Genomic DNA, 23,651 nt, shown 5'->3' on the forward strand with positions numbered 1-23,651 from the left:
TGTGTGTGTCATTGTCATGTGTGGCTCTCCTGTTTTTGTTTCTCTTCCACACAGTGGCACCAGAAAAAATCATGATGACAGCGAAGAGCTGCCTTGATGTAGAGCTGATACAACATCAGTCTGCACAGCTGTCAACGGCTTTTAGCTCTGAGTCGTCTTTATGAGTGGATGAGCAATGTGTCACCACCTACAGTTCATGCATTCACACATGGCAGACAAGATAAGGTCACACAGAAACAAGAGCAAAATCACAATAGCTGTGATCATGTACACACATGCATCCACGCGTGGCCTCTTTTTGACAACTGGCAAAAACAGTTAAGTCTGTAAATCCATTTGGAAGTTTTATGCCTTCATACAATAGGCCACTGTCGATGCAACCCCTCCCCTTACCTATCTAGCCAATAATTCAATTAATCAAGCAATCATTTATTTGTCACATGTAATTATACAAAGTACACCTCCAGTGAAATGTGATCCCATCAGCTCCTGAAACTTTTTGCATCTTCTTACATTGTTGACTGCTGCTTTGTACTTGTCCATGTTTCCAGATGGTTCTGGTAACCCATGGTTTCTGGTTGTGGAATGATTTAACTGTCCAGACATTCTGACCTCGATGGCCGTATGGTTGCTCCACCCGAACAAGGGCAGCGACTTCGCTCTGCAGCCAGCTCTGCATGGTGCACAGCAGTGATACACAGCAGGACCAGGACATTTCCACCAACACACCAGTCATCTTAAAGCACACGCCTCCCCCTGCTCTGCTCGACCAGATCAGCATATAGAAGAAGAGCCTTTTGGTTGAATAACAATGTCCAGGATTTAGCCAAAGCTTCAGTGAATCGAAGGATATTGCAGTTCTTGATGTTTCTTTGGAAAATGAGGCAGGCATGCAGGTCATCCAGTTTTTTATCCAATACCTGTGCAGTGGTTAGCAGGATGCTGGTTCAGCAGGTGCCCATTTTCCTCAATCTTTCCTCAATGTTTACATTTCAAAACCTTGATCTAGATAGGTAGCAACTAGCTAGCAGAAGTTAACAGTAGGAGAATTTACAGACTGATGACTTGATTTCCTCATCCCGATGAGTAACTTGCACCCACCTGCCACCAACATCTAAAGCTAAACACAAAAAGCACCACCAAAACTTGCAAAATAGGAGCCTAAATTAAGCACAAATTTAGCGGAGCTGACAGAGAGGCAACTGGAAGTGTCAGCACCTACATCATTTGGCATTAACACCAACACAAACCTTCATACACAGGTGACATCAATGCCAAACTTCAGCCTTCTGTAAGGCAAAAACTGCTCCCAAAGGGTCAGGAAATTTCTGTCGACCAACCAACTGACAGCATGAGCAATAGAGAGGCGAAGTTTAAATTATTATACCAGCTAGGTAAATGGGTAACAAAACTATGTTCAAGGTACAAATGTAATGTTATCTTACCTGCTGAGTTTTATCCAGCAGCTTCTGTTTTTTTAATCAGCAAACACATAGGCATCATAGCGTAAAAAGGCATGGCATCACACAACTTGTGTAGTTGTTCTAATTATGCATTTTCAGTCTTACACATAAACATTTTTACAAGAAACTGTGAATTTCTTGACTTGCAAAATTATCTTTTAAACTGACAAACATATGTGTGACTCACAGCACATAAAAAACAATGATTTGTCTCTCTATACAGACTACCATGCATTTTTTTCCAAAATAAGATCAGATGGGGAGGGACTTCCCCTCTCTGTAGAGCTGCTAGTCACAGCCAAAGATACAAAGACTGTTGTACACACACACACATAACCACCCACATACACAGAGACACCCATACCAAGTTTTAATGACTGTGTGGGCAACAAAATGTGTCCTCAGTCTGGACACATCAACCAGTCGGCCAGTTAAACCCAGCAGCCGTAATGATCTGATTGTTTTTGTTTTGTGACGCAGGAGACGGACAGACTTCCTGACACAGCCAGCCTACGTCTTATCAGATCCGGACACATCATCGTAAGGGGCTACAGTGAGAAATACACTTCAAGGGAAACTAAGATGAAGAAAAATGATGGTGATGATGAGGAGTAGCAGAGGGAAATTACTCAACAAGCCTGTTTCTACCATTGCATCTGCACAAATGATTTCTTTGGAGTAACTAGACTGCTGTACAGATCCTTCAAAGCAGGTCTGAGCACTTCAGTCATTAATGTAAGAACTGTAATTGTCTCACTATTAAAATGCATCCTCCTCAGCTTGGGATTTGTCAGTAAAAACATACGAACCTCAACAGCAAAGTGTGTCTGACTTGGAAATATCATCATCAATAAACTTGTCAAACCAGTATCATAATAAACACACACTGTAGATAATCACAGCATAAAACAGATTCAACCTGCTCAAGCACCATGTGCGTTTTTCATGACCTGATTGGTTTGGAGAGTGTAAAGTGACAAATGTGGCCATTACTGAGGATCTAATGCGGTTTCATTACATCCACTCCCCTCCCGATGTGAAACTCATTCATGGTCAGCTCTGTGGTTTGCAGTCTGTTACACACACAATTTAGTCAATTTAGAACAAGCTCTCTGGGAATACAAGCTTCCTCTCCTTCATCACAGAAACATGCCCTGGGTGTCGGTCCAGATTGTTCAAATGCTGTGACAGGAAGGCAGAAAGGGCACTGAAGCCACAAACAGTTTACTCCTGAAATGCTGTTTGTTGTGGTAAATGTGGTTTAAGGACAAGCCGGAAGCAGCAGTACAGCCTTACCTGTTGGAGAAGACTTTGCTGTAATTGTACACTTGGATCTCCAGCATCTCGTTTCCATCCAGCCTGCTGGCGATGGGCCATCGAAATAGCTGGGGAAACAGACAGAATATGACAGGTTTAGAAGGTAGTAGGGCTGCAACTAAAGGTTATAGAAATTGTTTTGATTACTAACACTAATGGCTAATGGTGCTGTAGTAATGGAGCTGTATGTGCTGGGAAACCCCTAATGGATAAACAAACTGTGTGTAAAGCCTAATGGCTATGGTGTTCGAAAAGGGAAGAAGAATAAAAGGAACCTAAGAAGTGGAGGATGATGAAGAGGAAAAGGAGGAAAAGGAGGAAGTCAAATAACAAACCCATGAGGATCCATCCGCAGAACTTTGTGGGCCAAAAATATCATCAATCTGTGAAATATCTTTGAAATCGTGTTTCCAACCCACACAGCAAAATGTCTGAGGAGGCATCGGCATGTTTAATCTGCACCACCTGGGACTTGAACTCACAGCCTTAAGACACCAATGGTAAGTTGTTATCAAGTTGTGCTACCTCACCAGTGTCGAATTTAGAGGTGACTTCACACTATAATACAGCCAACCACCAGGGTGTAGCATTACAGGTGTACATGTATTTACAGGTAGATTTCAAACTAGTGTCAAAGATTCAGTTATCAAGACAAAAGTCTGAGAATTTGAAAACGTTATATAGACAACATAGAAAACATCTGGATAGTCTTTTTTACAAAGACTGATCGATCCATAGGTGAAAAAATGATGCTTAAACATGCTCTTTTTCCATTGATTGCTATAGGCTACATGATGGCAGAATTCAAAATGCTATCAAAAATTCTGGTTTTGCTATACAATTCTGAAATCTACCCCGACGGCAAAATATTGTCTTTTTTTTTTTTTATGAATATTGAAGTTTTTAGTGAGAATTTGCAGTAGCTGTTTACAGTGACACATTTTGTTGCACTGTAGGCTCAATTTTTGATCATTCAAAAATCTGTGTGATGAGTTTGTTTAGGAGAGTCTGAAGATGGCGTATAGCAAGTTTGGTGTATATTAAGAAAAATATGTGGGTGGAGATAGGTTTAATTATTTTTACAGTTTTTGATAAAAACACAGCGACAGACTTCATAATTTGTAATAGGTTGGATTTTACAAAAGTGTCTTCACAACTGCGCCTATAGTTTAGTGAAAGATGTGAAGCCAGTTGCCATTTGTTTTGAATTTTTGAACTTTAAACAGTCGCTGCAGCACCACCATCAGGACTACTGGCCCAAAATTCCCTTTGAGGAAGGTTAGCATGGGACTGGACCTATGTGCCAAGTTTGGTTTATTTTCTTGCATGGGAAGTTAGATTTCCTCTGAAGGAGAAAGAAGAGACAACGGAGACGGCAAGGCGAAGGACAAGAAGAATACTAGTAAATACAAGACGGACCAGCAGAGAGCTGCCCAGCTGTGTCACAATGGCAAAGTTCTCCAATGGTGCCAGAGCTGGGGCCTGTATCACAAAGCGAGATCAACCTTTCCTAGGTTACTCAGACCTATCCTGGGTTGACTAACCCTAACAATGGCAATCAGGATAATCAGTATCAGGACACTGGATATCAACTCAGTAACTCAGCCCAGGGTTGCTTTATCAAGAGCCGTGAACGTGCACACAGCGGACCAATCACAATCATGAGAAAAGCACAGCGTCACTGAGCGTCACTCAACGTCACTGAGCATCCTCACAGAGCGCCGTATGTGAGGAAAAAGAAAGTATTTCTCGTGAGGATCAGAGATTAATTCTACTAAAATATGAGGAGGAGAAAAGCAACATTACAGAAAAGGCAAACACTGTGGCAGCTGCAGGAGGAGGAAACATGCGTGGCAACGCATAACGGAATGAATAATGTTTAGTTTTAGTTTAGATTAGTTTATTTGCACATAATGTTAAAAACAGACAGTATAACATTTACAAGATTAAAAAAAGAAAAGTGCCGTAGAGGTTAGAAGCCACTAAAAGCTTATCAAAGAAATCCCCCGTCAAAACATCATTGAAATCACATAATAGAGAAGAAAAAAAAAAACGGGTGAGGAAAGAAGAAATAGAGGAGGAGAGAGGGAAAAATCAAGACAAAACAAGGTAGCAAATAAAATTATGTGTAGGTTAAATTACTCATCACTGGTTCAAGTAGCTACAGTACCTGTACCTGTACATCTGACACTGATCACACCCTTGAATCCCATGAAATCAATATTGTGTAGATGAATTGCGTGTATTACAATTATCGTCTAACATCACTGCGTCTGATAAATTGGTCTTCTTTGTCATAACGTTATATATGCTACAATAAAGCTTAGGGATGCACCAAATATTCGGTAACCAAATATATTCGGCCAAATATTGCAAAAAAAACACACATTCGGTATTCAGTGGAATAAGTGAAAAACAAGGCCGAATAATAACGGAATGATAACGCAATCAAACAGCGTGCGGTGACGGACGGAGTAAAATGTTGGCAGTGTGGCAATATTTTACTACCTCCATCGCCGCACTCGCATTTGCGACTAAAATAGTTTTGTGTGAGCAAAAAAAATCATTCAGCACGCTGTGTGAGTACAGATTTCAACCAGCAGCAGAAACAAAACGGCGAATCCCGCCGGTTGTGGGTTGAACGGGGGTCACAGACACAGACAGGAATGTATTCCTGTCAAATACGGCACCCATAGGCTTACCGGCGACGGAGAAGTCCGGCTCCAATAATGTCCTCTTCTTGGCGTCATGACTGCCCAGTAGTACCTGGACAGGCGAGCCGTGGCGGCACACAGGTATGTGACGTGTCAGAGGAGAAACGAGCCGTTCACATTTCTCTCTTTGTGGCAAGTAACGGTCCACAAACCTCACCGCACTTTAGGGACTGTTCTTTACTTATGAAGGGACTGTTCTTTACTTGTCAGGGGAGGAGGGTGGCTGGTTGATTTTTATTTTATTAATTTATTTTATTTTGATCCCCCCTATGTTAATCACTTACTGATGCTGTTTTTGAAGTATGAATAAGTCAATAAGTAATTTATTCCATTGAAATATCATTGATGTATTATAGAAAAGAGATTTATCTTTTTATAAATGACAAAAGGCACATCTGCCTCATTTTCGCTGTGGTATCGTGATACTACTCAGAACCGTGATACTTTCACTGGTACCGTGGGTCCCAATTTTGGTACCGTGGAGGGAGTTCATCTGCAAAAACTAATGAAAAACTAAACAACAGTATTCGGTATTTGGCCAAGCGTTTGATTTTATTCGGCTTCGGCTTCGGCCACAAATTTTCATTTTGGTGCATCCCTAATAAAGCTTAAAGCTGACGCCACAATTAAATCAATCAACACCAAATTGATAGTCTGAACAAAATCATCCTGATATTGAGCTGTGTAAGACATTAACAGCTGCGCAAAAATATACCTAGTCTCCCTCTTTAAAAAACAAAAAGGAAAATCCCTCAAACACCATTAAGTGTAGACATGATAGGCTACTTTCAACATTTCCAGCAGCAAAGCTGTCAATTAAGCCCATTATCTTTAACAGGGATCATTTCCACCAACAAAAAAAATGTTGGCACTAATTAATGGTGCTATTAAGTGTCCACAAATGATCAGTTTCTTTCTTATGAAGGGGTGGGATGAAATTTTGACTTCTTTCCACTCCTTTTTGAACAATCTTTTCATTGCCTGTTGTTGTTGCTTTCTTTTCTTTTTTAATGTTCAAAATAAACTTTCAAATCAAAATCAATCAAGTTAATTAAACTTCCCGTCATGACTGGGCTGCATTTCTGTCAGCAGAGTCATTTTTTTCCAAACAGCTTATTGGCCAGTGGGTGGTGCATTTTATAGGATCAGATTCAACCCTGAACTTACCCTGCTCCGGAGCAGGATAGCCGTTCAGAGTTAGTTAGCATGGTCATCTATCCCGATAAGAACTAAACTGGCTTTGTGAGACCGAAAACCCAGGGTTAACCCTGAAGTTACCTCGCTAAAACATTAATCCTGCTTCATGATACAGGCCCCTGCTATCATTATGCAGGGATGTGGCCATTTGTAGCATCAACCACTAATGAATTGTTTATGCATCTGGCTCCAAACACGTACGTGAAGATGGAGTGAAACATGACTTTAATCTATATCATAACCTCAGTCTGAACTTGAGTTTCTAATTAACAGTTCCAATGTGATGTTCTAAATGAAGATTTACATCCAACTAAATGCTCAGATATTCATATGCATCGACAAACTCATAACCCACACCTTCAGGAGTGTTTACAGTCTATAAAACGAATGAAATTAGTGTGAAAATGCTTTTCCAATGCAATCAGTAGGCTTCCAAAAATCTCAATTTACTGCTCAATATGGAGTAAACTACTTTGTGTCCAATATATAGTGTGAAGTGAATGAGTAAACGAGGGAGTCAGACAGCCTCAGACTGCTTTAAGTAAATCAGAGTCCACAAACAGAAGGCCTTATGTCAGCATACATTATGTTCCTCTGAAGTGTTTGAGATCCCTACATGCTGTCATGGAGGGAATAAAACATCACAATATTTTATTTATCACCATAAACATCTCCAGGTTCTATAGCACCGACTGCGAATATCGATTAGCTATTTAGCCATAAGGTAAAACAAGAAAAAGCAGGAGCCAAGCAAAACTGTATGGTAAGCAATTCCTGAAAATGTCTTGGGTATCCTTGAGAAAAAAGTCGAGGTTGTGAGATGTGATAAAGCTTTGAAGCATAACCCTATTTTGGTATTTTCGCTTTAATTAGCTGTGAAATTCTAGTTTAAAGAGATTTCAGGTTGCTCTTTCATGTAGCTCAGACAGGAAAAGGAAAAAAGTAACCACATCTTTGTTTTAAATCTTTCTCACCGCAATTCTCCTCAGTGATGTCTTTACTAATTGGCTTTGTCAGGCTGATCAGACTCTCACTATGGTGATTTCATTGTATTTTCACTCCAGTAGACACACAGTACATCGCTCTTGAAGTAACGTATGAATTACATGAGTCCTGAGTCCGTTTATTAGCAGAGTTAGTTTGTCAGCAGAACAGTCAAAGAGGGAGATGAGTTGTAATCACTTCACTTAAATCAAGTACAGTCACAGTTATTAAATAATTTATAAAAAGTACTTCATTAAGGATGAAACACACACTACTTAAAAGGTAATAGGAAAGGCCATAAAACAAGGTAATAGAGTCATTAATAGATATTAGATGACATAGGTTTAGACAGCCTGAAGCCATCACACAGGTTCTTCCAAAGTAAAGTGGATCCTGTGGGAATGAACGGTCTGTGATATATATCTCGGTACCCATCAAACCCATCCAAGCCTCGACAGTGATGTGTAAAATCTTCAAATGAATTGTAAATCTAATCAAGCCAAACTGTTCTTGTACATTCTTGTAACTGTATTGTCTAATAATGGCAGTGGTGACTTTGTTGGAATCATCAGTAGATATTTATTGTATAGTAGAGTTTAAAAACAGTACAAATCAGATATGCGTATATGTATGAAAAAATAAATAAATAAATTACAATGGAAAATGCTTAAAGTGATCATGTTTGTTTGGGTCAAATTGATCAGTACAAGCAGACGACAATTGTAACTTTTTTCTTTTTTTTTTTTATTTCTTATGCAAATTGATGTGTATATTTAGTGTCGCTGCTTTATCCCACTGGCTATGTTTTTGAGAGAAAATGACTTTCTCCCTGTCATGATTTAAATGTGCACTCAGTACCAGCCTCAGGTAACCAGCTGGAAGCTGAGAGGTTAATGCAAGACAAAGTATGATGGGACTGAAGTAAAAAAATAAATAAATAAATAAAAAAAAAAATAGAATCAGTAATATTTTTCTTTCCCCCATAACCATGATCACTAAGCTGTTAAGAATATACAAAAGTTTCTTACAGTTGTACAGTTGAGCTGTTTTTTAATCATTGAACAAAAAAAAAATATAAATAATACATAATGCAGGGTTTTTCACACATCTATTTATTTGTGTCAGCCCGCAACCATAACAACATCTGCCACAATGTATTGATTTTGTATTTTTGGAACTGGACAAAAAAAAAAGAAGTTATGAAGAGTCCACCTGCAATGTGTTCAATTTAGAGAGGGGAGACAGTGATTCAAAGGGACACAACAGGAAGTTATTCCTCTCCTTGCTACTGTCACATATAGATTAAAATCTAATACTATAGGATACTAATAATATATTATCTGTGTTGCATTGTTTCTGTTTTGTTGGGACTTACTGAAATTTGTTGTTGTTGCATCCGTGTGATTATTTTTGGATCAAAATAAAAAGTACTTTCAGTTTTTCTGGAAATGTTTCACAGATGTTTCCAGCATCCCTCTTTAACTTCTAATCAAACCTCAAATTAGAACGGAAATATCCCCAGAACTCCTTTCAGGTCTGTTGCTACTGGCTTTACATTGACAGAGCATTATTCATTCACCATGAATCACTTTAATTAATATGGATATTTTAAAAGGAGTGCCTTTAGAATATTATTTAAATATAGAAATATCAAGTGGGTAATGTCTATGACATAAGTACATTATGATTGGTGTGCTAAAAGCATCTAAGCAATTCTGATTCACCAGTTCCATTACAGGCATTAACATGCACAGCAGTAAAGTCTGCCATAAAGCTGTGATGTATTACTCGGCCCTTCTGTGTTGATTACTATGACAAGGCAGCAAAATTAATTAAAGAACAAAAACATTAATCCGCAAGTTTAGAAACATGATGACTAAATGTGTTGACTGACGTTCAGTAAATCACCTCTGAGCCTTCTCCTCTGTACTATAATATCTTGGGAAAGAGGGCAGAGGGGGTTTCACAGGTGATTTAAAACTCATTCACCCCCTGCTGATGTTGGCCTCTCACTCATGAAAACACTGCGGGCTGTCAGGCAAGCGATCCATCAGGATTGTCCCATTACCAAATCCTGGGGTTCCCACCTGCTACTGGTAGACCTGCCTTCAAAGATCTACTGTATGGATGTGTGTGTGTGTGTTTGAATGTGTGCATCTGCATTAATGCCACTCTAAGTGCGATCCTCTTTTCTTTATACAGATGCATACATGTAGAATAACACATATGTTGGTCAATGGCAACCCTACAATAGTATGTGCACTGCATTAAACCATCACTCTGCATTCTGCCCTGAGGCCCTGCAGTCTGTGCTCTCTCTTCCCGGACCTCAGCCAGGCATGACCAGTACTGCTGCCTCTTTCTTAGCTGCGTTTCACTGGCAACAATCAGCCTGCAGACACCCTCAGAGTGATGGTCGTTGGCTGAGATTATGGCTAACGGAGTCGTGCCACATCTCATTTACAACTAAATCTCCTCCAGTGTGTTTGCACAGCCGAGAGAAAGGGGGGAGAGAAAAGGAGTCCCAGCATGGTGTTAATGTTGCACGGATGACAGCGCACACTGGTAATGGAGGGAACGATGTCTAATATACACATACCGGAGCACACTGTAGCTAAAATGACACATACACACAACTGCAAACCTGATTATGTTTTCTTCATCCAACACTGGGGACTCTAGGCAACCACATTAATTTCTCCAGAGGAGGAAAACCACTCATTTTAATCTGTGATTGCACAGACAATACACATGCACATGTGTTGGTGCAGGTTCTCATTCCACCTTTTTTCTTTTCTACACACACAAACACAGATGTACCAACCAAGCTTCCACTCACAGCCATGTCATCTCCATTATGCCTGTCTTCATTCTCTGCTGTCCAAGACTACTTATCTCTGGAGTCCACATTCTCCACACACATGCATGAATCCTCAACATGAAGGAGTAAGCTGTTTATGTTGCCTAATGCCTTCACAGCCACCATGACGAGCAGAAGTGCTTACAGTGGTTTGAATACCCACACATGGTCGATGAATAAAATGAGAGCAGAGAATTTATTAAGCGAGAAAGTGGAAAGAGTTAAGCATGCTTCGGCTGTAAACAAGTTTTTAACAATCAAATGGAATTTGGCTACAGGGTAACAAAAATCAAAACACAATACTCTTGCAGTATTGACTCCTGCATTTTTGAAAAAGGTGCAATTTTTCTCAGAAGAAAGCAATTTCAGATAGTGCTATGCAACATTAAGCTCCAAAATATTCACATTTGTCAAGCTAAGCAGTTTGCCGATAAACTTATTTTTCTGACTTTCTAAAAAAAAGGAGGTATTTAAAAGCAAAGTTTAAAAATTTAAAGGCTCATACTCCTACTTTTCATCTCTATTTTCCCCAGGTAGAGACACACACACTCACCCCAAATGTCCTTTACCCGGATGTATTCATTTATTTAACAGCCACAATAGACATGAATAAATGAAATGATGATGTGATGTCGTGATTCAGCCCAATGTTTAATTTTAATCTGCCATCCCTGAGCAACATTGCCATGTTACATCTGCCTGCTGGATGGATGCACGCACTTGAATAAAACGCACTAGATGAAATTTATGGACAGTCATTAGGTTTGATTCAGCATTGCCATGGTTACCCCGATAAAACCTTAATGGGATCGCTGTATTTCCTGTCAGCTGAGACAATTCCTGTTCTTAACAGGCTGTAAGGCTGCTGGTGACAAATGATAACAACTTTTTTTAGGTGGACCAATAAAGATCCCAGAGATGTTGGACAATTTTAAGAGTGTGCTGTGACCTTTAGGCTACAGATTAAAGTGATATTAAAATATATATTAAAATGGTACAAATATGATGAAGTCAATAATTTCTGCAGTCGAGTATTAAGGCCCAGACACACCAAATCGACATCAAAGAACTAATGACAACAAGGGCCAACAGTAGCGTCACCTCAAGTCGCTTATGACTCAGCCAAAAACTTGGACTTGAATACACTGCAAAGACTACAACCAGTAGTCAACTAGCATGTATCTGCCTGCTTGACAGCAAATAACTCTCCATACTAGCAGGTGACAGTAGTGCTAGTATTCGTCATTCAAAAAGGGAAACCAGAAGACTGACAGATGGATTCAAGAAGCTAGTTAGCCATCTAGCATGACCTGGCCCTTGATGGATGGATGGATGGATGGATCTGCACAAAACTGCCAATCAGAGGGAACCTTTGGCCGGCAAGGCCCAACGAGGGCTAATGGTGCACTACACAGCACATGAACTAGGGTGACAGATGCTCACCAACGGCACGACATTGACCAATGGCTGACTGTTGACTTGGTGCATCAATGCACTTAAGGAACCAAGTCTTTGGACATCCCTCTTTTCTTTCTAAACTATCCCATTTCTTGTGACTTACATAAGTTAAATGTTTCTTAGATTATAAAGAGTGTCTTTTTATTCATAAAGAAAAACTATACAGGAACGAGAAACAACGCTCTCAGAGGAATATTTCACTCACAAAATGACTGTTTGTTTAACAGTTACTCACCCTGTATTATGCTTAATTCATGAAGTAAACTTTGTTTTTCTCACATGCCTCCACGGTGAACGAAGAGCCCAAAACGCATGTGTTTGAACTCTACTTGTGCATTTCACTGAGAAGAAATAAAACGCGGTCACTTGCCCAGACACTACTCATATGCGGAAGTGTTTTAAATAGAAAGGTTTTAACGAAAACGCACATTTTTGTGAAGCACTGAGCACATAGATTGGATTATACTGCACAAGCTGTGTGAGAGTTTGTAAACTGTTGGGCTGCCACTAGAAAGTCAAAGTTTCTAATCACTGGATTTCCGATTCATCATTAGCATAGTCAGCATGCATTAGCTCAGAGGGCCGACTGGGCTTGTTAATTTATTACATGAACATCGCTGTCACCCTGAACATCACACTGAACCCTGTTCAAATTCTCAACCTCTACATGAAAAAAAAAAGAAACTTAAAGTCAAATGTTCATAGTCCAGTTCAACTGACATAATTCTGAGTCGGGTACAACCCTAGTAAACTCATATTTTGATACAGTTTTGCTATTGTTAAACACACCCCCCTTTTGAATTTCTTTTTCGGTTTTTGGATTCTTCGTCCACAGTGGAGGTGTGAGAAAATCAGAAATTTCTTAAAAATAACATAACACAGGGTGAGTAACTGATAAACAAATGACAATTTTGTGTGTGGAGTATTCCTCTAAGACCATCATTCATGTATCCTCTTCGCTCTTTGTGAATCCTCTGCATTGATGTAACTGGACATTATTCATACAGTATGTAAAACACTTTTCAAGTAGCAAATGGGAAACTTTCTTTAAACTCAAAAACTCGTTAATGCAACAGCAAACATGTGTTTGTGTGTGTGTGTGCGTGTGTGTGCGCGCACTTTTAATCAGTGACATATTTTCATAAGCACATGACAAAATGCTGTATATTACAGCTTTGAGGACTGCTTTTGTTTGCCTGCTAACCACACCAGCTCCTAGACTTAGAGTCCCCTGCTTTTGTTAACACACTGAGCCAGTACATTTCCCCAGGTGGATTTTGGTCTGACTGCAGCTTTATGGTGGGAAACACTGTGCTTCTATAATTATCATTAGTAAAAATCGGAGCAGAGGTCTAATCAGCCCGCAAAATAAATGAAAACACCGGTGAGGGTGTGCAAAGCTTTAAATAAAAATCACAAATCTGATTTCTACGGTGTTCTTGTTTTGGTTTGTAAAGATTTGAAGCTGTCAAGTAGTCACTGTGCCTCGAACACTGACTGACGTAAAACTGCTGCAATGCGCCTACTCTAACATTCAGTCTGACTCACTTTATCAAAATGTATCACACATTATATGGATAAAGAATAGTGCAATTGTAATCTGAAAAGCAATCACCACTGCACTAATATAAAAACAACACCACTGGTCTTATTTTAGATTCTCCTCTCTACTCTATTTTTTGAGCCTGTCTGAAGAACACATATTAATATCTCCAGCTACCCCCTCTAACCCTCTGCACTGTACACAGCCTAATTGACGAAGTGAGGCCTCTCATTAAAAGTGACAGGTATGATCTCACTAACCGGAGGCCTTGAGGCCACAGTGGCCAATCAGAGGGGCTAAATGCTCAACTGAAGAGCTGCTATTACTGCTGTGATCCCACTCTGGAGCATTGTGGCGAGCAGATATATGACCGGGCCGTCCTCAGTTCCCCCTGCTCACCATCCTTTGATATCTCACGACTGTTACCATGGACACAAAGGATGAAAACACCTTCATGATTAATTATGAACAATATGCTCTATCTTTCATATTCACTCACAACAAGGGTTGGGGGAAGTGTTAGATGTTACAGTGAGAGCATTCTTTATGCAGGGTGTAGTCTTTTATGTTGGGTTTACAGCCTTGTTGTGATCATATGATGATTCAGTCCTCTGCCCTTGGATTCTGCAGGCTTACATGCATTCTTACTGGATAAAAGAGATGAGGCCAGACTGCTGAAATAGGCAGTATACACCATCCTCTCATTACAGCAGGCTTTACCAGCCAGCTCCATATAGGCTGTTTAATATTTAGGATGGTGAGAAGGAGTTTTCTCTGTATTCTGGGGATTTGCTGTAATGTACAGTACAGGCCAAAAGTTTGGACACACCTTCTCATTCAATGCGTTTTCTTTATTTTCATGACTATTTACATTGTAGATTCTCAATGAAGGCATCAAAACTATGAATGAACACATGTGGAGTTATGTACTTAACAAAAAAGGTGAAATAACTGAAAACATGTTTTATATTCTAGTTTCTTCAAAATAGCCACCCTTTGCTCTGATTACTGCTTTGCACACTCTTGGCATTCTCTCCATGAGCTTCAAGAGGTAGTCACCTGAAATGGTTTTCCAACAGTCTTGAAGGAGTTCCCAGAGGTGTTTAGCACTTGTTGGCCCCTTTGCCTTCACTCTGCGGTCCAGCTCACCCCAAACCATCTCGATTGGGTTCAGGTCCGGTGACTGTGGAGGCCAGGTCATCTGCCGCAGCACTCCATCACTCTCCTTCTTGGTCAAATAGCCCTTACACAGCCTGGAGGTGTGTTTGGGGTCATTGTCCTGTTGAAAAATAAATGATCGTCCAACTAAACGCAAACCGGATAGGATGGCATGTCGCTGCAGGATGCTGTGGTAGCCATGCTGGTTCAGTGTGCCTTCAATTTTGAATAAATCCCCAACAGTGTCACCAGCAAAACACCCCCACACCATCACACCTCCTCCTCCATGCTTCACAGTGGGAACCAGGCATGTGGAATCCATCCGTTCACCTTTTCTGCCTCACAAAGACACGGCGGTTGGAACCAAAGATCTCAAATTTGGACTCATCAGACCAAAGCACAGATTTCCACTGGTCTAATGTCCATTCCTTGTGTTTCTTGGCCCAAACAAATCTCTTCTGCTTGTTGCCTCTCCTTAGCAGTGGTTTCCTAGCAGCTATTTGACCATGAAGGCCTGATTCGCAGTCTCCTCTTAACAGTTGTTCTAGAGATGGGTCTGCTGCTAGAACTCTGTGTGGCATTCATCTGCTCTCTGATCTGAGCTGCTGTTAACTTGCGATTTCTGAGGCTGGTGACTCGGATGAACTTATCCTCAGAAGCAGAGGTGACTCTTGGTCTTCCTTTCCTGGGTCGGTCCTCATGTGTGCCAGTTTCCTTGTAGCGCTTGATGGTTTTTGCGACTCCACTTGGGGACACATTTAAAGTTTTTGCAATTTTCCGGACTGACTGACCTTCATTTCTTAAAGTAATGATGGCCACTCATTTTTCTTTAGTTAGCTGATTGGTTCTTGCCATAATATGAATTTTAACAGTTGTCCAATAGGGCTGTCGGCTGTGTATTAACCTGAAACTCCACTAATTAACCCTGATAAGGCACACCTGTGAAGTGGAAACCATTTCAGGTGACTACCTCTTGAAGCTCATCGAGAGAATGCCAAGAGTGTGCAAAGCAGTAATCAGAGCAAAGGGTGGCTGTTTTGAAGAAACTAGAATATAAAACATGTTTTCAGTTATTTCACCTTTTTTTGTTAAGTACATAACTCCACATGTGTTCATTCATAGTTTTGATGCCTTCAGTGAGAATCTACAATGTAAATAGTCATGAAAATAAAGAAAACGCATTGAATGAGAAGGTGTGTCCAAACTTTTGGCCTGTACTGTATGTACAAGTAGGGCTGCCCCCTAATAGTCGATCAAACATTAGTCGACCATAAAAGGTCATTAGTCGGCAAGTCCTCATTGGTGGCTTAGTCATAGAAAAATAAATAAATTAAAAAGAAAAACTCTATCAGGAGCTGCGCACTGTCAAAATAAATCAAAACCTATATGACCAGAAAATGTGGGTCATGTTACAAACCTATCACAGCTGACAGGTACCAGGTACCCAGAGCTTCATATCTGTTCCATGGACGATAGGCCTACACACTTATAAACAGCGCCTGGAAGAAGATCAGCTCTGCACTCAGGATTTCAGGTAAACAGGCTATACAATGCTTCTTAAGTTTGCTTAGCAACCTCAGACACAACTTGCTGGTGCGCTCTTGAAAGCTGCAACAAAAAAGGCACAACAGTAGCACTCAGCGCCCGACCTCCCGTTTTCCAGGCAGGTAAAGACGTTGCATGTGCAGCCCCAAATTTTACAGGGTTGGTATCTGTGGTTATTACACAGGCTAGTGTATAGCATGTCGGGCAGGAAATCCAAAGTGTGGGATCATTTTGAGGAGGTGAAGGACAAACCCAAGGTGATATGTAAACTCATCTTCATTCGTTGACTACAAACATGATGGATCATCTGAAACATGGAAGTAGCTACATGCCCATTAGCATGCCTATACTATTCTTTCTCAGACCTCGAACTCAATCCATTGTGCTGCCCCACCAAAAATATATAAACTAATGATCACATTAATATCATAAACAGGTGGGCGACTAGTCCACTAATGGCTCTAAATGATGACTATTGGTGGACTAGGAAAATTCTTAGTCGGAGGCAGCCCTAGATACAAGAGAGTCCACCAGTGCAACAGTAGCTTCACTTCACCTACATACAGTAACCTTATATTTATATTTAATTTAAAGTACATAACATCACTTGGTTCTAAATCATTAGATATCGTACGAGGAGTTGTATGTGCGTTTTCGTAAGATATTATTCGAACCGCTGTATGAGGATAAGTTGCTATAGTTATACTTACAGAGCTATAGTTACTAGTTAGTTTCCAGGTTCAAATTTTACAAACATACAATCAGTTCAAAAACTAGGATGCACTATTATAGATTAAACTACCCAGCAATACACAGTAGTTAAAATGAGCTCGAACTCAACCCAGCTACAACTTTAAAATTCTATTCTTTGTGGTCGTTTTTTCATCTCTGTAGTCTTTTTAGTCCGTTCATAAAGAATTCATATCTATCAATCACTTGAGAATAAAAGACTCTTCAAACATAACTTTATGCATCGGGGTGGTCCAACTCTGGAGGTCATATTTCAGCTGATACAGTACTTTGCTGACCACTTCTACAAAGAAGAGGAGCAGCCGTTGCCTCTGGGCTTTAGACGCAAGCTGGAATATTGTTGGGGCCTAACGTAGTTTATGGACTTCACCAGTTTTCAAGATTCAGGGTTGCTCGAGGGAGGTGCTTTCCCATTCTTCTGAGCTCCTGAGTATACTGAATAAATGATGATCAGAGCATAGAATATTTTCTTTGCCCGCTTACAGTTGTCTGCTGAAATCTGAGCAACCAACATTGGCACTGGAGAATAAACAGTTGGCATATTTACTGTATAGAAATCAATGTTACGACTCATTGATTTCAGGTTTACGCATTAGTGTTGTGGTTTCAGAATGGCAAAACAGCAGACAAGTGTTGGGGTGTTTTTTATACTGTAGCATTTCCACTTTTACTTGAGTGAAGGATCTGAGTACTGCAACACATACTGGATGTGTTATCTGTTTGACAGGCTAGATGAAACAGAATCTCTGATAAGCTGGTTCTGCTGAGAAACCCGATCTTGTCCAATTCACTGACATGCCCACTTTATCCAACCCACCACCGCCACCCCTACCCAGTCTCAATTTACTTTTTCCAATTGGACTGTCCGCCCCTGTTTTCATTTCCATCACCGCTCTGTTTCTCGGGTGTCAGTTTATCTGCATGCTCCAGTGTTTCTGAATTCATCTCAGTCTCATTTACACTATGTGTCAAATAAAACGCCATGGGTGCCGACATATTGACATCAATCCAGTCAGAATTTTTCCTCATCCAGAATGTATAATTTGAACATTTGTAGCAGCTACAAGCCCTGACTGTTGGTTTTGTTTGCCATTTTATTAATCTTCACTATGCAAGACTAACCATTTATAACACCAGCCTTTCACAATGTTTGGACATGTTCCACTCCAAACTACGACATAAAGTTTAATCCATAAAAAAAGTGAGTGTTACTTTTATATAAGAACGGGGGCAGTTACATCACATGATAGCTATCTCAATTTCGAATTAAGCTCTTCTTCCTGTTGTGCAATAGAGAAGCAGTGTGGACAGGTAGAAGACTTTTTATCAAGTTAATCCAATGAAATCTCATTTTGTTTCAGGCTGGACTCTAATAAAACTGCAATTAGCTCGCCAGTTTCTGCTGGGGAAGACCAGATGGTGCACAGATAAAGAACAACACATTTGTCAAGTAAGCTGCTTCACAACTTCTTGAAAAGAGACGGTGGTGTGCTGGGAGATAGCACTCACCCCTCATTTAAAAACTTTTCTGCTGAGATGGATTTTTCTCTCCTTTTTCTTTTTCAACAATAGAAGATCTACCTCCTGTTCATCTGGTGCTTATTTATCCAAGTTTGTTGTGTTAGAAACTGCAGAACAATAGCCCAAACTGGGAGTGAATATGTTGTAATTATTAATTAAACGGCATGTATTTATGGGGAACAGAAAAAAAAAAACTGTGAACAAGGGTGATAATTATTGTTGGAGCTGAGCTGCCCCAACACAAAGCTTCTAACAAACGTACATCCAAACTGTTGACAGTAATATAGCAGCTCCCTCGTATCATATTTATACAGTACAGTACCCCCAAAACGCTAACAGCTATGCATTCCTCAACTGCTTCTCACCAGAATACAACCATTACTGTATATGAGGGGTGCAAAGACACAAGGATCTGGAGCTATATCAATTCAGTGATCAACAATCCAATATTATCAATGCAAAGTGAAAACATCGATACCAATCATCATCTTTAATATACGCTTCCCAAACATTCAAACACTGCTAACATCCTAACACCAGGTAGATAATTTAAGCGACTAAAAGAAAGACAATGACGATGTGTACTGATATTGTCATATCAATCACAGGCCCCTGAATTGCACTGAAATCAATGTGGCAGACTTTTTGATGCTGTATCAGCAATTTTCAGATTGTTTTCCAAAATATCAGTATAATATTGTATTGCGATAAAACTATTAATCTACACCCACAAAACACAAAACCTTTGACTTCATCCCAGCTGGTTACTGAACAGGAATTCTCAAAAACCTTAACTTGAGTACTTTACTTAAGTACAGTTTTTGAATATCTGTACTTCACTTGAGTTTGTTTTTTTGGAAACTGTAAATGTACTGTGACAATACACAACAATACATTGAGATAAAAAAGATCTTTGAATACTTGGGTTGTTTTAAAAGCAAGTACTTCAGTGCTTCAACTGCAGTAATAATTTGACTTTCACTTTCACTGGTATTGGAGTAATATTTGACCAGGAGTATTTATACTTTGACTCAAGTAATAGAGTTGTGTATTTTGTCCACCACCGCTCAAGACAGAAATCCACACAGACATAGGTGGGAGATTAAAAGTTGTCGTTTTTTTTTGTGACACTAGCAGTATGGCTCTCAGAATGACAATGTTGATCTGTTAGTTCATCCACCACTTTGGTCCACACTGCAAAATGGGAACAACTATTGGACTGTCATTTGGATGAATCTTAAATAAGTATTTCACTGCTGGAAAGATGGTCTTTTCATAAAACTGGGCTGTCTATGTAGTAAAAAGATACAAATACTTTTGAAATTGGTGCTATATGACCAGAGAAAACAGAGAAAAGGCACCTGGATCAGATTTCAGAGTTCGGAGTGAGTTCGGAGTTCGGAGTGAGTCTGTCACTTGATCTGCTTCTATACCCTTTGTGTCCTCAGTGGTGGTATGGGTAGGGATGTCACGATTACTTTATTTCACTATTAACCGCGATTTTAAATGCCACGGTTAATTATTCATAAAGATTCCTCAACACCGTCACTCTCCAAAGATTATGCCGCGACACGGAACCATATACAGTAGGTCAGCGCAACTCGCACGGAACGAAAACAAAGTTACACAAGCGGCATCTCCGAGTGATGAAGTATGGATGAAGAAGACTTATTCCCCCCCCAAAAAACGGATAAAGTCAGCCGTGTGGGATCATTTTGGCTATCGCAAATGACCAAGGGGTCATTGTTGACAACGGCTTTCCAGTTTGTAAAACATGCCGCAAAAAAGTCGCAGCCAAAGGATCAAACAAGAGCAACATGATACAACACCTGCGGGACAACCACCCGGCTTTACATGCACAAGTAAAGGTAAATGCACAATGACTGGGTTAATATACGTCAATCTCAATTTATCTAATGTAACACTGAATTAAAAAATTATATGTTAGCGTGTCATTTGCAATTAATGGCGTAGTGGTATGATACGAGTTGGGCTTACAGTGCAATGTGACAAGCTAAGGCTCATCTCAATGGATAGTTTTGCAGTTTGTGTGCACACAGCGTGAGGTTGTAATGGTTTTGGGTCAGTGTAGCTCTTTGGAGTGAGACGACAGGCAGAAACTCACGTCCACACGAGTGCGGGATTTCACAAATGTTCGCCCTTTATTTTTACATCAACTTAAAAACACTTTACCAAGCCCGGTTGTTCGGCTACTATATTTTCATGCATGAACAAAATAGTTGCCACGCGTACTTAAAACCATCACTGTTGTGTTGAGAGATAAAAGAAAAAGCAGGAGCAGATGGAAATAAATGAAACTTAAAGATCTATAAGGAGTGTTCATGTGATTTTACACATTTATAGTGTGAAATTAATTAATGCATAATAATCGTGATAATCGTAAAACCGTGATTATTTCTCTGACAGTAATCGTACCAAGAAAATCTATAATCGTGACATCCCTAGGTATGGGTGGCGGTAATACCAAAGAGCAGAAGTACAGCCTATAGTTTCAGCAACAGCCAGCAAAACTCTGCCAAACGTGTGTTGAATGACAAGTGTACCTCACTGACTTTTCCTTACAGCAACACTATCAAGTCACATTTTCAATTCAATCAAGACTTTGGTTTGTGATTAAATACCTATAAACTAATGGGTTTTGGTGATAATTAGCAGGTGTTAGCATACTAACACATTAAACCAAGGTGCGGAACATGGTAGACATTATAGCTGCTAAACTTCAGCATGTTAGCATTGTCATTGTGAGCATGTTAGCATGCTGATTTTAGCATTAGTTCAAAGCACCACTGTGACCAAGGACAGCCTCACAGAGCTGCTAAAGTGGCTCTAGACTCTTGTTTCTGTTACACACTGGGCTGTGTTTCGGATGTACAACAAACACAAACTCGCTTAACAGGAAATACATTGATTAACTTTTAAATTTGTGTGATCCTTTTAAGTGGACTACTTTACTTTGCCTACTTGAGAGACTCATTAAGGCAGAGTAGTCACAAACTGATGCACATGGGTACACACAGAAACAGCAACAGAGAAATGGGAGCATACAAAGGGCTCACACAGTAAAGTATAAATACAGAATTCCCTACAGAAAGGATGTTTTCTTTACATCTCTGTGTCTACAACACTAATGTGAAAACCAGCCGAAAAACAAAGACTCAATCAATCAGTTCCCATACAGTAAGTATGTCAGCTGAAGATTCTACTGTGCTAATTTTGGATGCTCAAATTTCAGCTTTCAGCCTCTCTCCAACTCTAAGCGGGCAAGGAAAATATTCTGCTCAGATCATCATTTATTCAGTAAACTCAGAGATGGGAAAGCACCTCCCTGGAGCAGCCCTGAATTTTAAAAACTGGTGAAGTTCATAAACTATTTTTAGCACCCGCAATATTCCAGCTTGTGTCTACAATCCAAAGGCATCTGCTGTTTCTCTTCTTCTTACTTTTAGTCAAGTGGTCAGCAAAGTACTGTATCAGCTGAAATATGACCTCCAGAGGTGGATCACCCTAATGCATGAGGTTATGTTTTAAAGAGTCTTTTATTATCAGGTGACTCTCTGGATATGAATCCTGTCGTACTGGGTATGATGAATATTAGTTTAAAAACCTCACCCTGATAGTGGTATGTTCTCAAATAACAGATACGCCTGAACTCACTAACTTCCCAAACCTGATTACAGAGGCATTCAGGAAATTTTATGGAAGTGACCTCACTGTGGTCTCTTCCTACTCTCTTTGGTCAGCTGCAGCACGCCCTCGAGTTCAGAGTCCTGATCAAGCTAATGAGGCTTTTAGTGGTGAGGTACTGCAAGAGCATTAACAGTGACACAAGGACAAGTAAAACAGCAACCCTGTCCCCTAGAAATTCTTTTTATAAATTACTTGTGTCTTCTGCAAATTCGGTTTTGTCGGTACATTAGCAATGTTTGTTGGCAAGAAAATAAGTCTTTGTATTGTGTGCAAGTCATATGGAGGGTGTTTGGGATGGGTGGTTGGTGTATAGACCACAGGATTTAGACGCTTTGGCCCAGGATTCATATCCTGAGTCCCTTCTGTGGTTAGTTTCAGGCAACAAAAGTACTTCATTGGGGGGCCATGGTGTTTAACCCTGAAGCCCAAATCAGACCAAAGATTCGGGACGAGACAAAACTGTTTTCGGGCGTTGCAGAGAAAAGTTCCAGCGGTATGAAATGGCTGGTCTCAGCTCATCTCAAGCCGGCTTAAACCTTCAACGCAGTTGGTCAATTCGCCGGCAGCTGATTTCAGGATGTAAAGCACATCACCTGTTTCAACAGCCAATCATCCCTGCCAACCCTCTGTTTCCGTCCTGATGGTGTGCTGGTGTCAGACGTGGGCTGCTACTGCTGCTTGGTGTATGTGCTTATATTTATGCAGCTGTAGCCAGTATCTCACTATCACTATCCTCATTCATATTTTGAGAAGTTCCGATTTATATTCAGCCACAAAATAAGCCTGAAAAGCTGGAAATCAGAACAAAAGTACAGAGAGTTGTTGCATGGAGATGACATACCGTCTCATCTAGTTGCATTGGTGTGAACTGCCAGGTTTTTAGAGCATTGCCTAACAGCGGATAGCAAGTAGATGCCTGTTTCAACTCGTCTCGGTATAAATCTTTGGTCTGAACTGGGCTTTAAACAAGAGCTGTGAGTGCTTTAACATAACATAACAACGTTGAATCAATGCTTTGGATGCTACAAGCAAATACTGTCTTGGTAGGGATGTTCCTAACTAACTAACTAACTAGTCAACTAGTCAAAATTGAGCATTACTTAATCTTTAAAGTTTACTGGGAGAGGAGCAAAGAGAATTGGGCGCTGGTAAGATGGAAGCAAGTTTACCACAGTTCATTTACACATACCACCCACACTGTTATGATACAAAGCTGGTTAAAAATCAGCAAAGTATGCCTTTAACAAATAACATTTATTTCCTGAGTATTTAAAGTTCCAACTCATCTCCACTCAAGAACACACACACTCACACAGTAATTCTTTCATGCATGAGCGTGTACGCAAACTGACACACACAGGCTTCTCATGATTTCCTATGTGCCCAAAAGCATCTCTCTCGTTCAGCCTTATAAGAGGACATCCTGCTGGCAC

The 23,651-nt window shown here is 40.1% G+C and overlaps 1 protein-coding gene across 10 annotated transcripts in view; it reads right to left on the bottom strand.

Moving 5' to 3' along the window:
- The window catches only part of otofa (otoferlin a), a 137,172-nt gene that overhangs the window by 97,853 nt on the left and 15,668 nt on the right, over positions 1–23,651 (bottom strand). For all 10 annotated transcript variants that reach the window (XM_049589225.1, XM_049589224.1, XM_049589219.1 and 7 more), the window contains exon 3: positions 2,760–2,848. In XM_049589225.1, coding sequence (XP_049445182.1) covers positions 2,760–2,848 — 89 coding nt within the window. The remainder of the gene's footprint in view (positions 1–2,759; positions 2,849–23,651) is intronic.

Source organism: Epinephelus fuscoguttatus, linkage group LG11, assembly GCF_011397635.1.
Source record: "Epinephelus fuscoguttatus linkage group LG11, E.fuscoguttatus.final_Chr_v1".
Classification (NCBI taxonomy): Eukaryota; Metazoa; Chordata; class Actinopteri; order Perciformes; family Serranidae; genus Epinephelus; species Epinephelus fuscoguttatus.